Genomic DNA, 15,242 nt, shown 5'->3' with positions numbered 1-15,242 from the left:
GTGGTAAAACAAAGTAATCCCTGTCCCAAGGTTCTGTGAAAAAGGTGGAAGTCCCCATTTGAAAGATTAAAAAAAGAACAACAAAAAGAGAAAATAAAATAAAATAAAGGGGCATGTGTGTCAGGTTTTTTGTTTGTTTGTTTGTTTTTGCATAGGCACAGCAAAAGTTGGGGAAAATAGAAAGGAAAAACCTTTGGCCTAAACACAGGGAGACCTTACCCATGATGCATCCTGCCATAAGACCAACTACAAGCTCCCGGCATACTAAATTGTCTAACCCCAGTCTTTCTTTGTGGTCCTAGTAAAAGTTCTTCTCAATCACAGTTGTTGCAGTCAGGTTTCTGTAATTAGAGATCCTGGATTTTGCACAGATCCTATGTCGAAGTCAGGGTGTCATGGAGTGTCTTCTGGTTTCATCTCACCGTTAGGTGTTGGGGCCAATGATTTTAATTGCTTGTTTTTGTGCATCTTTCTCTAACACTTAGACCAGTTCAATTCCAGCTTCTTTCACTCAGTATGTTAAATGAGATCTTTGGGACAATGGCCTTGATTATAATTAATTCGCAATTCAACTTTCCATGTCCTAGAATTTGTAATGAATGTGAATACTTTTTTTTTTTTTTTTTTTTGGTTTTTGGGCCACACCCTGTGACGCTTAGGGGTTACTCCTGGCTATGCGCTCAGAAGTTGCTCCTGGCTTCTTGGGGGACCATATGGGACGCCGGGGGATCGAACCACGGTCCGTCCTAGGCTAGCGCAGGCAAGGCAGGCACCTTACCTCCAGCGCCACCGCCCGGCCCTAATGAATGTGAATACTTAACGAAATTTTTTGTCTTCGTAGTCATGAAAAGATAGTAGCAAGTGTTTATTGTGTTTTTACTATATACTAGGCTTTGACCCTTTTTTTCTTTGTTTTTGTTTTTTTTGGGCCACACCCGTTTGATGCTCAGGGGCTACTCCTGGCTATGCAGTTAGAAATCGCCCCTGAAAAAAAAAAAAAAAAAAAAAGAAATCGCCCCTGGCTTGGGGGGACCATATGGGATGCCGGGGGATCGAACCGAGGTCTGTTTCTTGGCTAGTGCTTGCAAGGCAGACCTTACCGCTAGCGCCACCTCACCGGTCCCGCTTTGATCCTTTTTTCCTGTCAATGCTGTTTAATTTTGAAGTACTTTGAAAGAACCTATCTTGTAGAATTTGGGTTAACATTGTTATTGTTTTTCATTAACAGATTTCAACACTAAACTTGCACAATGTCTTTGAAACCAAGAGTTGTAGATTTTGATGAAACATGGAACAAACTTTTAACGACAATCAAAGCTGTTGTCATGTTGGAATACGTCGAAAGAGCAACATGGAATGATCGCTTCTCGTATCCTTTTTAGTGTCACTGATAAGTATTCTTGTATTGGTACGGATGGATGTATTAATGAACATTGAAATCAAAGAGAGGAGGCAAGTCTTGCAAAATATGGGAGCCTTTTGTGTTTTCTATCTGGAGCACAACCTGTAGTGCTCAGGACTTTACTCTTGGCTCTGTGCTTAGGACTCATTCCTAGAAAGCCCGTGGGACCAAATGTGGACCATATCTTGGTCAGAGTATAAGAGTATATAGGTAGAAACTTGTCTTATACTACCTACTAGTATTTTTCTGGCTTCATGGTGGCTTCCATTTTGTTTGCTTATTTTTGTTTTTGGCCACAGCTGGCAGTGCTCAGGGCTAACTCCAGGCTCTGCACTGAGGAATCACTAGGGGATCATATGGGATACTAGGGGTAGATAGTGTCTTGCATTTTTTATGTCACCAGCAGTTTGCTCACCAGTGCCAAATATCAGTTGGATGGAGTGAGCTAGAGTTTGCCTGCCTGCCATCATTATGTGGCACTTATATTCTTTAGGAAAGCTTGGATTTTCTAAGGTATTGTTTGTTCAAATTGTTATTATTAAGCTAAATGTTGCTACTGAAACTGAGTTTCAGGGACTGAAGAGAAAGTATAGTGGGTAAGTTGCTTGCCTTGCATGCATCTGACCTGGGTTCCATCTTTGGCATCTCCTGTGGCATCTTTTTGAGCACTACCAGGATTGATCCTTGAGTGCAAAGCCAGGAGTAATCTCTTGCCAGGTATGGTCTTAAAACAAAAACAAACAAAAATACCCCAATAACTTGGTGGTGGGAAATGCAAACTGGTGAAGGTTGTATGTTGTATGACTGAAACTCAATCACGAACAACTTTATCTTTGGGAAAAAAATAACTGTATTATGAACAACTTTGTAGTCATGGTGTTTAAATAAAAATTAAAAAACCAGTAACTTTCAGACCATAAGTTTTCAAACATAAGTTTCAAATAACTTATTTATTTAAGATATTTGAAAATACTTGTATTTGAGGAAAATATAACTCACCAGCAATAACAACAAGCTACTCAACAGTGTCCCCAGAAATCTACTTTATCTAAAAACAGAAAGCACCCACAATTGTACCTGAGGTTATTACACTCCCTGGATCATCCAGTGCCCCTTGGGGGGATACTAGAACATGTGTTCTAGGCCAGTGAGTTCCAACTACCAGTTCATAGCCAGTCCACTGAAATTTCCTGCTTTAGATTATTTGATAAGTGGATTTTTTGCTTTGTTTCTTATGAAGGAAAATAAATTTATTGAAAGAAATCTAGAAATGAGGGGCCGGGCGGTGGCGCTAGAGGTAAGGTGCCTGCCTTGCCTGCGCTAGCCTTGGATGGACCACAGTTCGATCCCCCGGCGTCCCATATGGTCCCCCAAGCCAGGAGCAACTTCTGAGCGCATAGCCAGGAGTAACCCCTGAGCGTCACAGGGTGTGGCCCAAAAACCAAAAAAAAAAAAAAAGAAAGAAATCTAGAAATGTAAGAGACAAGAAAGGTAGGGATACATGGTTTTTTTTTTTTTTTTTTTTTTCTTTTTGGTTTTTGGGCCACACCCGGCGGTGCTCAGGGGTTACTCCTGGCTGTCTGCTCAGAAATAGCTCCTGGCAGGCATGGGGGAACCATATGGGACACCGGGATTCGAAGCAACCACCGTTGGTCCTAGATAGGCTGCTTGCAAGGCAAACGCTGCTGTGCTATCTCTCCGGGCCCCAGGGATACATGTTTAAGAGAGAACCTGGGCTTCTTCAGAGGGGAAAATGCCTCAGATGGCATTTAGGGGAAGGTTATAGACAATTTTTCAAATTTTGTTGACATGGAGTTCTTTGCACATATGAATTAGTCAGGGCCTTGTGCATTCTTGATAGCCCTTTCATATTATTATATTTTAATTTTTAAAATTAAAATACTTTTTCTGTTTTTGGGTCACACACAGCATTACTCAGAGGTTACACGTGTCTCTGTTCTGAGGAATTACTCCTGGAGAGGCTCCAGGGACTATATAGGATGCCAGGGATAGAGCCCGGGTCCACTGGGCACAAGACAAGCACCTAACCTTATTGTACTATGGCTGAGCCCCAAGCCTTTCATCTTGATGACCTTCAGAGTCTTCTTGTAGCTTCTCTCCTGGGGGGGGGGGGCGTGTGTGATTTTCAGCTACTGGTCTCAAGGTATGAAAAGGTAGTAGGTGGGGCCGGAGTGATAGCACAGCGGGTAGGGCATTTGCCTTGCACGTTGGCCTACCTGGGCTCAATCGTCAGCATCCCATATGCTCCCCAGAGCCTGCCAGGAATTATTTCTGAGCGCTGCTGGTTGTGGCCCAAACTAAACAAACAGTAGTAGGTTTTCAACATTTTCTTTTTTTTTTTTTTTTTTTTGGTTTTTTTGGGCCACACCCGGTGACGCTCAGGGGTTACTCCTGGCTATGCGCTCAGAAGTCGCTCCTGGCTTGGGGGACCATATGGGACGCCGGGGGATCGAACCGCGGTCCGTCTCCTAGGCTAGCGCAGGTAAGGCAGGCACCTTACCTCGAGCGCCACCGCCCGGCCCCGGTTTTCAACATTTTCACTAAGGATACATAAAATGATATTTTGGGAAGACTTTGTAACATTCAAAGATAGTATCAATAAATTTAAAGATATCTGATGAATTTTGTCAAACTGTTGATGATCTCACTTGTCCAGTAGCAAGGAGCTCTCGGTTGTAGGAATGCAAGTTTCTACCCTCAAAGAGTGGTTGGAACAGAGAGCTAGCAAAAGAAAAGATAGTTTCATGCTAACCACCTCTCTTAGGGAACAACAGCATTTTCTGTAGATAATCTCTTTAGGAAGGTCCAGATTGATTGGTTGGAAAATTCAGCCTTTGGAAGAGACAAATTGCAATACAGGAATTTGCCCAGTATCATATGCAGAATATGGAATAGACTTGGTTTTGTTGTTTTGTTTGTTTGGTTTTGGGGGCTACACCTGGCAGTGCTCTTACTCTATCTCCGAACTCAGGGATCACTTCAAGGGCTCTGGGGACTATATATGGTTCTGGGTATTGAACCTAGGTCAACTGCTTGTAGGGCCAGCATCCTACCTGCTGTGCATTTGCTCTGGCCCCTGGAACAGAGACTTGAATTTAGTGTTTGTAACCTCTTAATTTATTTTACATTTTAGGTAGGTTGTTCTGACATTGAAAAAGCTTATTCTTTTTGTTTGTTTGTGTTTTTGGTTTGGGGCCACTTCCAATTGTGCTTCTTTTATTTTTTCTTAAACTTTATTTTATTTATTGATTAATTAATTGATTGGTTTCTGGGCCACACCCGGTGATGCTCAGGGGTTACTCCTGGCTCAGCACTCAGAAATTACCCCTGGCAGGCTGGGAGACCATATAAGATATCAGGAATCAAACTGGAACTCTCCTAGCTCAGCTGCATGCAAGGCAAAAAGTCCTACTGCTGTGCTGTCTCTTTGGCCCTTGCTGCATTTATTTTTATTTTTTTAAGTTTTTTGGTTTTGAGGCCACTCCTGGTGGTACTTAGGGGTCACTCCAGGCTCTGCACTCAGAAATTACTTGCAAAGCAAACACCCTACCCACTATACTATCACTCTGCTGCCTTGAACACTTTTTTTTGGCAGGGGGGCACATCCAGTGATGCTCAGCAAAATTACTCCTGGCTTGGAGGGGACCATATGGGATGCCAGGGGATCACACTGTGGTTTGTCCTAGGTTAGCACAGACAAGGCAAACAAATGCACTACCACTTGCGTCACTGTTCCACCTCTGAACACTTTATTTTTAACCAAATTTATTCTGTTTATGAAAAATAATACATATCTGGAAAAGTTTATAATTATGTATGTGTGTGTTTATACAGTATACACAAAATGTTGAACAAACAGTTTTATTTGTTTGTGATTATGGGGCTATGTCTGGAAGCCCTTAGGGTTTATTTCTGGCTCTACATTCAGAGGTCACTTCTGGCCAGGCTTGGGTAATTTATGCTGTTCCAAGGGTCAAACCTAGATTATGCTGTGTTCAAGGCAAGGCAAGTTCTCACCTGGTGTCCTATTGCTCAAGTACATTATTTTTTTATTTAATTTATTTTTTTTTTTTGGTTTTTGGGCCACACCCAGCGATGCTCAGGGGTTACTCCTGGCTGTCTGCTCAGAAATAGCTCCTGGCAGGCATGGGGGACCATATGGGACACCAGGATTCGAACCAACCACCTTAGGTCCTGGATCAGCTGCTTGCAAGGCAAACGCCGCTGAGCTATCTCTCCGGGCCCTCAAGTACATTATTTTTAATATTCTATATTTTTAGGTACTATGGGTCAAACACAACCTCAGACATTTGATACATGTGGTCTCACTGAACTGCATCTTTGGTCCCAAACATTTTATTTTTAAAATTTATGCTATTTGTAAAATAGAACACATATCTGGAAAAGCTTGTAATTTTGCATGTGTGTGCATTTATACACAAAATGTTGAACCAATAGGGGCCTGGAGCAATAGCACAGTGGTAAGGCATTTGCTTTGCACGCGGCCAATACTGGATGGAGCCTGGTTCAAATCCCAGCATCCCATATGGTTCCCCAAGCCTGCCAGGAGTGACTTCCGAGTGCAGAGCCAGGAGTAACCTCTGAGCGCTGCTGGGTGTGACCCCAAAAATCCAAAAAAAAAAAAAGTTTAACAAATAATTAATGGAACTCATCTGTGGTTTCTGAATTATTCTTGGCAGTGTTCTGGGATCCTTCTTGACTGGGCTTGGAGGCCCATATGTGGTATGGGGAATTTAACCTGGGTTGACAGTGTGCAGGGCAAACCACTGTACACAGTTGCTTTACTCTGGCAGAGAACAAACAATTCTAAAATAAACATAAATTACCACTCAAGTTAAGAAATAGAACCCTGGGCCAAAATGATTGCTTATCTGGCTGAGCACATGCTTTTCATGCAGGAGACCTAGGTTTAGTCCTCAAGCCACTTACCCGATTCCTTGAACACAGCCAGGTGTGACCCCAAAAGTTAAGCATAAAAACTACCATAAGTGCATTTCTCCTACCCTCCCCATCTGTTCACAATTCACAAACTTGTTCCTTGCTCCTTTCCTTAGAGGGATTATCTGCAATTTTTCTGCTATTATTTGTCTTACGGTTTTTTTCCTTGTAAAACAATGTAAACAATCCAGTAGTGTAATTATATGCACCACCTGTAAGTTTGCTTATGTGCTTTGAACTCTCTATAAACAGAAACATACAATGTGTTTCTTTGTCAGTATTTTTTTTTCTTTTTACAGATACTATGCAAAGTTAAGTTTTCCAAACGACCTTATAATTTTATAAGTAGTCCCATTTTACAAGTGAGACCCAAGAAGGTTAAATTTAAGGCTGTTATTGTAGGGTAGAATAGTGGAATAAAAAACCTTGGTGTTCAGCCCTTGGAGCTGTCTCTCCACTTCTAAACAGGGTCATAGTTCATATTTCTTTTTTTTTTTTTGGAGATGCTAGGAAATTGGAACTCGAGGCCTCATTTATGCAAGGCAGGTACTCCTACCACTGAGTCATAATCGCTGCCTAAAAATGTGATGCTGTGATCTTTTCGCTTTGTTTGGTTTTCATTTTGCCTTTTATTTGGTAATTGGCTGTACACACAGTGCTCAGGAACCACACCCAACCCAGTGCTCAGGGGGCAGATTGTGCCTTGCAGTGCTCTTTTAGCGCTGCTAGTGATTGAACCAGAACTTGCTGCATGCAAAGCAGGTTCTCTTGTTCATTGAGCAAACTCTTTAGCCCTGTTTCTTGCTGTTGGAGCTGTGTCTGACTCTGTGCTCAGGGTCAAACCCGGCAGTGCTAGGATTTGAATCAGGCCATAGCTACATGCTAGACAAGCACCTTAAAGTTTGTATTATCTCTTCTGGCACTGATGTTTTCTTCTGTTTCATATCAGATTACCTTTATTATCTTGGAATTCTGATGATTCTGCTATGCATGGTATGACTGGATTCTCTGCTCCCCCTCTCATCAGGGTGAGATCAAGGAGTTAAACTGGTCAAAATCTCATCTCAGATCTCCTTCCAAGCTTATTCTTTAAATGGCAGAATTCGGCTCAGTTCTAAGTTCTGTTTCCCTGTTGAGTTTGCTAGAAGTTACTCCAGTTTATGTGTGATTCGCTGTATCTGTTTATCTTTCGGGCCTCTGTGCTCAGGGATCACTCCTAGTGGGGCATGGGGAACCTAATGCCTGGTATCAAATCAGAGTTAGCAGTGTGCCAGGCAAATGCCCTAACTGCTGCACTATTTCTTCTACCCTGACTTGGTTTACCTTGAAAGCTAGTAAAGACATGTCAAATATTGCTTTGTTTTGACTCTTATTTTCCTTTTGTAGGCAGCTGGGGCAGGCAGGGGTGGGAGGGGGCAGTGTTGAGATGTGTTTGGGAGAGCTTAATCACTTAGGTAATGCTCAGGCGATTCATGGAGCAAGACATCTGTACTTCAGAGTCAACTGATTAATAATAATTTTTTTATTAGTAATCTTAATTTTACTGACAGCATATCTTTTCTTTTCTTTTTCTTTTTTTTTTTTTTTTTTTTTTTTGTTCACACCCAGCAGCGCTCAGGGGTTACGCTCAGAAATTGCTCCTGGCAGGCTCAGGGGACCATATGGGATTCGAACCACCGTCCTTCTGTGTGCAAGGCAAATGCCTTACCTCTATGCTTTCTCTCCAGCCCCATCTTAATCATGTTTCATAAAGATTTTTCTATGATGAGATGTAAGAGTTTAGATAGGTATGCATTTACTTTTTCTTTGGGCTGAATTTTTTTTGTTGTTTTTTTTTTGTTGCTTTAATTTACTCTTTGTTGATAGCTATTATGCCTTTTAGTAGCTGTTAGAACAATTCCCAAATCTCAGCAGTACAACATAGAAAGTCTCTTACTTTAGGACTATTTAGATTGTAAAAGGCTTTTATAAAACTAAAGGATTTAGGGATGAAAGATTGAAGATTGCTGTCCTTGAATCTATTTACTTAGATAGGGCGAATATTCAAACCATTCTTACTGCTGTCTACATTTCTAGTATATTGTGTCAAGCATCTTTGAAACAACCAGTTTCCAATATATTGAAGGATATTAACATAGGTAATTTCTACTCTTGACAATCTTTACTAGTGTTAGAACCTGTCAAGTATTCTAGATTGTGCAGGGTGGAAATATATAGATATTTTTCATAATACTTGCTTTATATAAGCACCAAGGTTACAAACATTTTCATAATTGGGGTTCAGCACACACCCCTTCACCAGTACAACTTTCCTGCCACCATTTCTATAGTCATTTCTTAATTGATCATCAGCAAAGTTTTTCTTTATTTCAATTTAATCAGAGCAATAGATGTTGGTGCTAATTTTTTAGCTATATCCTTAAAAGATTTATTCAAGTTTCTGTTGAATCAGCATTTTTTGGGGGGGCACACTTGTTTGATGCTCAGAAATCGCTCCTGGCTTGAGGGGACCATATGGGACATGGGGGATCTGTCCTACACCTTCGCTTGCAAGGCAGACACCTTTTTTTTGTTTGTTTGTTTTTGGGCCACACCCATTTACGCTCAGGGGTTACTCCTGGCTATGCGCTCAGAAATCGCCCCTGGCTTGGAGGTACCATATGGGATGCCGGGGGATTGAACCAGTCCGTCTAGCGCTTGCAAGGCAGACACCTTACCTCTAGCGCCATCTTCCTGGCCCCCAAGGCAGACACCTTACCTCTAGCGCCACCTCTTCAGCCCCAAATCAACCATTTTTTAATTCTTTTTTTTTTGGGTGGGGGGGGAGTTTGGGTTACACCGGGCAGCGCTCAGGGGTTCCTCCTGGCTCTTCACTCAGAAATCACTCCTGGCAGGCTAAGGGAACCATATGGAATGCTGGGATTCGAACCACTGTCCTTCTGCATGTAAGGCAAACACTTTACCTCCATGCTATCTCTTCGGCCCTACTTAATTGGACTTTCAAACTCTGCTAAAAGTGTAAACTTGAAGAATTAATCTGTGGTTTCCTGATCTAGTGACCAAATCTGCATGATCAAAACTGACCTCCTCCTCTTTTTGTTGGTGATTTGACTTGAAGTCACCTCTGCTAATTTTCACACCTCTTTGGCTAGACAATTCTTTCATTTTGTGTCAGTCCCTTAGCCATTTAATTTTCCATGTTTCATGAGTAGCCTAAAAGGACAATTCTGATGAAATTTGTTCTTAACAGAAAAGTAACATTATGTAATATTTATCAAACAGTTGGGTTAAATTATAGAGGGCTTAACTGAGACATCAAACCATGGTTGTTTAGTTAAAATGATCTCACAGAGGAAGAGTTAAATCAGTGCCCCAGTCCTGTGCATGGAACTCGACGGCAACGCCTATGTGTACCTTTGCATGAGTCTTTCTCCCATACAGAAAAGAAGTTGGAGCCCTGTGGTGGGAATTCTTCTAGCTTGTTTTGTTTGCATGCACATACGTACTTAGCACCTGTGATAATTAGCAAAGTATTCAGGTGTTTAGGTATATAATTGAATTTCTGAAGAGAATATACTTTACCAAATAAAGTGAGTCTGAAAGTTATAGGTTGTAGAATAGTCCGAGAAATACTGTGAGGAAGGGGCCGGAGAGACAGCATGGAGGTAAGGCGTTTGCCTCACATGCAGAAGGACAGTGGTTCGAATCCCGGCATCCCATATGGATTCCTGAGCCTGCCAGGAGCGATTTCTGAGTGTAGAGCCAGGAGGAACCCCTGAGCGAAGAAATACTGTGAGGAATTAGTTGGTAATTTTTTTGTTGCTTTTGTTTCTTAACACATCTGATGGTACTCAGTAATCCCTCCTGCTGGGGAGGATTGGCCAACTTGGGTTGGTCTCATGCAAGGCAAATGCCCTGCCTGCTGTACTATCACTGTAGCCCCTATCCCGTTGTTAATAAGATGTTTATGTCCATTCTGTCATAAATTATAGTTTGTAGTCTTCTGGAGCTTGGATTTTCAAAACTTCTCTGAATTTTAACTTGAGAGGACAAACTATTTTCCTTATAGTACTATTTAACAATTCTTATAGTTATCTCATAATTACCAAGTAGTTCTCATATAGCACTTTCTATATAGGAATAATGTCTATATTCTTTACATTTTATTCTCTAAACGTAAACCTAAATCCTGAGAATTCAATTTTTATATGTTAGTCAAGTTAAATCTGATATTTTTAGAGTGATCTTTCCAGTGACTATGAAAACCTTAACAATTTAACTAGAGATATCTATGCTTTATGTGTGGCCTACCCTGAACCCCTGGGAGAAAGACTTTATACAGAAACGAAGATTTTTTTGGAAAATCACGTACGGCATTTGCATAAGGTAAGGATTGATATAGGTATGCATAAAACTGCGTAATTATTTGACTAGTTCACTTTTTCAATTTAGAACTGGACAGTTTAAGGTTATTTTCTTTCCTAAATAATACTTTAAAATAATATTTATTTAAGATCTGTAAGTCAAGTGCTATGTTTTTAGGTTCTCCAATGAAAGTCAATTTAGATTGCTCAAGATATTGTATATAAGTAGGTGAAAGAGCCAGATTTTAATCAGATTTTTTTACCTTAAAATAATGAATGCTATGTCATCTGGTGGTGTTTATAGAAATAAATTTTCTTTCACTGTTGCCCTCACATTTTTTTTTTTTTTTTTTTTTTTTTTGGTTTTTGGGCCACACCCGTTTGACGCTCAGGGGTTACTCCTGGCTATGTGCTCAGAAATCGCCCCTGGCTTGGGGGGACCATATGGGACGCCGGGGAATCGAACCGCGGTCCGTTCCTTGGTAGCGCTTACAAGGCAGACACCTTATCTCTAGCGCCACCTTCCCGGCCCTGCCCTCACATTTTTGCAAATATCTATTGTTTTTCTACTTTTAGCTTCTTCATATGCTATATAAGGACTTAAAATTATGGAAATAAGTTAAATCATTAGGATTATATACTAGATACATTTTTGTTTGTTTGTTTTTGGGCTACACCCAGTTTGCTCAAGTGTCACTCCTGACTATATTTGGGAATTACTCCTGGCTGGCTTATGGGACCATATGGGATGCTGGGACTGAAACCTGGGTTGGCCAAATACAAGGCAAATGCCCTATCTGCAGGACTGTTCTCTCTTGCCTCCAAATAATACTTTTAAGAAAATGTATTAAATCTTTATGACATGTGGGTGGGATATAATTTTTTTTTGTTTGTTTTTGAGCCACACCTGGCATTGCTCAGGAGTTACTCCTGGCTGTCTGCTCAGAAATAGCTCCTGGCAGGCACGGGGGGACCATATGGGACACCGGGATTCGAACCAACCACCTTCGGTCCTGGATCGGCTGCTTGCAAGGCAAACGCTGCTCTGCTATCTCTCCGGGCCCAGGGGATATAATTTTTAAATCATACCTAACAAGGAAAATGATAAATTATAAAACCTGATAGAAACTCTGGTCAGTTATTTTTTATTTTTTTTGGGGGGGGTCACACCCGGCAGTACTCAGGGTTTACTTCTGGCTCCATGCTCAGAAATTGCTCCTGGCAGGCACGGAGGACCATATGGGATGCCGGGATTTGAACCGATGACCTTCTGCATGAAAAGCAAATGCCTTACCTGCATGTTATCTCTCTGGCCCCAATTTTTTTGATTTTGATATTTTTTTGTTTGTTTTTGATTTTTGAGTCAAGCCTGTGGTGCTTAGGACTTACTCCTGGCTCTGCACTCAGGATTCACACCAGATGGTCTCAGGGTACCATATAGAGTTCTGGGGGATCTAATCTGGGTTGGATGCTAACAAGGCAAGCGTCTTATCCACTGTACAATTGCTCTAGCTCCTATTATGCCATTTATAGGATAGCCACATCAGAACCAGAGATGTTTATTCTGTATTTGCCCCTCTCTGACTAATTTCACTCAGCCTGATACCCTTTAGATTCTATCTACATAGTGGCAAGCTGAATGATCATCTCTTTTCTTATAGCTGAGCAGTATTTTCTTGATTTTTTTTTTTTTTTTTTTGGTTTTTGGGTCACACCTGACAGGGGTTACGCTTGGCTCTATGCTCAGAAATCGCTCCTGGCAGGCTCGGGGGACCATCTGGGATGCTGGGAATCGATCCACTGTCCTTCTGCATGCAAGGCAAACACCCTGCCTCCATGCTATCTCTCCGGGCCCTTAGCTGAGTAGTATTTCATTGTGTATACATACCACAATTTCTATATCGAATCTGTTATTGAGCATTTTACTCTGCTTCTTAATGTTAACTTCGTGTATATTGGTAATACAATAATTAAGACTATGAAATTAACATTGGTATAATTATATGATTTAGAAATGATATTCTTGGGTTTGGAATGATAATAGTACAGCGATTAGGGCTCTTATCTTGCACTGCAACTAACCCAGGCTAAATTCTAAGCCTCCTATATGGTCCATCTCTAAACACCAGGAGATATGCATGAGATCCAAGCCAGGAAGTAAGCCCTGGGCACAGCTGGGAGTGGCGCCAAAACAAAACAACAAGAACAGTAACAATAAACATACAGAAATTGTGAAGTTCTTTTATGAAACTTTGAATATTTACATGAGCATATTCTATGTTCTTTAATTACAGTTAAAAAATATAAGTTGACTAATGTGTAGAAAAAAAATTGTTACAATTGGGGCCACAGTGGCAGGGCATTTGCCTTTCATGCGGTCAACAGAGGATGGACATTGGTTCGAATCCTGGTATCTCATATGGTCCCCTGAGCCTGCCAGGGGTGATTTGTAAAAAAAAAAAGCAAAAACAAAAAACCTGATTGTGGGAGGAATTTTTGTAAACTACTAAAGTGTTATATCACCATTAAATAAATTAGAACATAAGATAAACATAAGATAAACATAAGTTATCAGCTATAAAATAATTCTGGAGTTAATGACATAATATTTTAATATATCTTTTCCTTAATATCAGCTTTGGTTTATATAAATGTAATTTGATATATGTCTTCACATATTTTTGAGACTTAATTTTTATTAGAATTGGAAGTGTTTATGAAATTTATATACTTAGTAATCTGGATTTTGTTTTTAAAATGTCAGTCACTGGGTAGATTTGTGATTTTGGCAATGATTGTAAAATTTTTATTAGGCAAATACAGTAATGTGTTTAAATATTCTTACTGTCTGGCATTTACTATTTTAAATTCTGATGTTTCCATAAATACAACTCTGAACATCCTTGTAGCTAAATTATTTTAAGTTATCATTTTTTTTAATAGCGTAGATTTCCTAGGCATGGGCCTATGCCCAGGTATGTATTTTACTGATTTTGGCACAGTTAATTGCTCTCTACATGGATATACTATGCAACCAACAGTTGGGTTTAACTAGCATTTTTTCAGGGTGTCTTGCTTTGCCTGTTATTAATAGTGACAACTGGTATTTTTAATTTGTTTGCCAGTGATGTAAAGAAACATGGACCTACAGCAATAGATTTATTTTCTTTTAACTGATTCTAATATTCTTATGTAAGAGGTAATATCAAACCATCTCATTCTATTTCTTCATTCTAGTTGTACTGGCTAGTACAGATACTTCACTTTCTTATTTGAAACTAAATTCCCAGCACATTTTCATTATTCTTAAACTAGTTAGAATATGATTTAGAAGTTACATTAACTATTTTAGAGTATGACATTATGATATAGATTGTATGGCTTACAGTGGAAAATGATTAGAGCTACTTAAGTAAAATTATTTTTCTTTTTTGTGTAGAGAGTTCTGGAGTCTGAAGAGCAAGTACTTGTTCTGTATCATAGGTATTGGGAAGAATATAGCAAGGGTGCAGACTACATGGACTGCTTGTATAGGTAAGCATGGTTTCAAACTCTTGAAAATGTAAACAGTATTGCCTGTGTGTGTTACTGACATTGCCCCCTAAAATTATCTCTTACCCATTTAAATGCACAGAACTAAAGAATTTCTAGCTAGATGGCTCTTTCTCTAGGCATAGTGGGAACTTGTCAGCCAGATGGTGTGTGGAAAATTGTTTAGATTGTCTGGGAGTATATGACATGCAATAATTCTGCAGAGATCCAACATGAACTTTCAGTTTGGATGAAGTTTTAGCAGAGTAAGTCCATGTCCCTCTGTAAGTGACTCTTATGGAGTGAGTCTTGGGTTTCTTATTTTATGTTTTATGAAAGCACTTGACAGCTTTCCTCTTGAAGTTCTCCTCCCCTGTCATTAGCCTCGTGGCCTCTCATGTCTTACTGCTATTTTCTCTGAATTGCTCTTATTTCTTTCTCTGAATGACTGTGATATATTTCCCACTTCCACATCACTCTCTCTCATCAGTCTTCCACATTCCCCTCCCTCCTCCACCCCCATTTATCAAGCTCTTTCTTAGGTCTCTTAATTCTTGGCCTTTCATCCTTGAGGTATGTCTTTTTTTGAGGGACTTGTGAAGGACTAAAAATGATAATTTTGTTGAGTTTGTTGTGAGTTGGACCATGTGATGACCCAGCTTATGTCCTCCTTGGGCAGACACTAAGAAGTGGATCTAGGTTACATTGAGCATCGTCAGAGGACCACATTGGAACCAGGCCTTTGATTCTTTTTCTTGCCATGTTTGTTCTCTTTTGTTATCCTGCTTCTGGTTCACTTAATGGTTTTATAACAATCCTAGGGATTATTAGCTATAAGTTGCCTACATTAGAAACTGGAGCATGGGGGCCCGGAGAGATAGCACAGCGGCGTTTACCTTGCAAGTAGCCGATCCAGGACCAAAGGTGGTTGGTTCGAATCCCGGTGTCCCATATGGTCCCCGTGC

The 15,242-nt window shown here is 40.4% G+C and overlaps 1 protein-coding gene across 2 annotated transcripts in view; it reads left to right on the top strand.

Annotated features, from left to right (window-relative positions):
• The window catches only part of CUL2 (cullin 2), a 101,152-nt gene that overhangs the window by 37,070 nt on the left and 48,840 nt on the right, over positions 1–15,242 (top strand). For both annotated transcript variants that reach the window (XM_049776455.1, XM_049776454.1), the window contains exons 2-4: positions 1,229–1,369; positions 10,666–10,768; positions 14,186–14,280. In XM_049776455.1, the coding sequence (XP_049632412.1) occupies positions 1,251–1,369; positions 10,666–10,768; positions 14,186–14,280 (317 nt within the window). In that variant the 5' untranslated portion in view covers positions 1,229–1,250. The remainder of the gene's footprint in view (positions 1–1,228; positions 1,370–10,665; positions 10,769–14,185; positions 14,281–15,242) is intronic.

Source organism: Suncus etruscus, chromosome 7 (assembly GCF_024139225.1).
Source record: "Suncus etruscus isolate mSunEtr1 chromosome 7, mSunEtr1.pri.cur, whole genome shotgun sequence".
NCBI classification, from domain to species: Eukaryota; Metazoa; Chordata; class Mammalia; order Eulipotyphla; family Soricidae; genus Suncus; species Suncus etruscus.
This window is presented reverse-complemented; position numbering and strand designations above follow the sequence as displayed.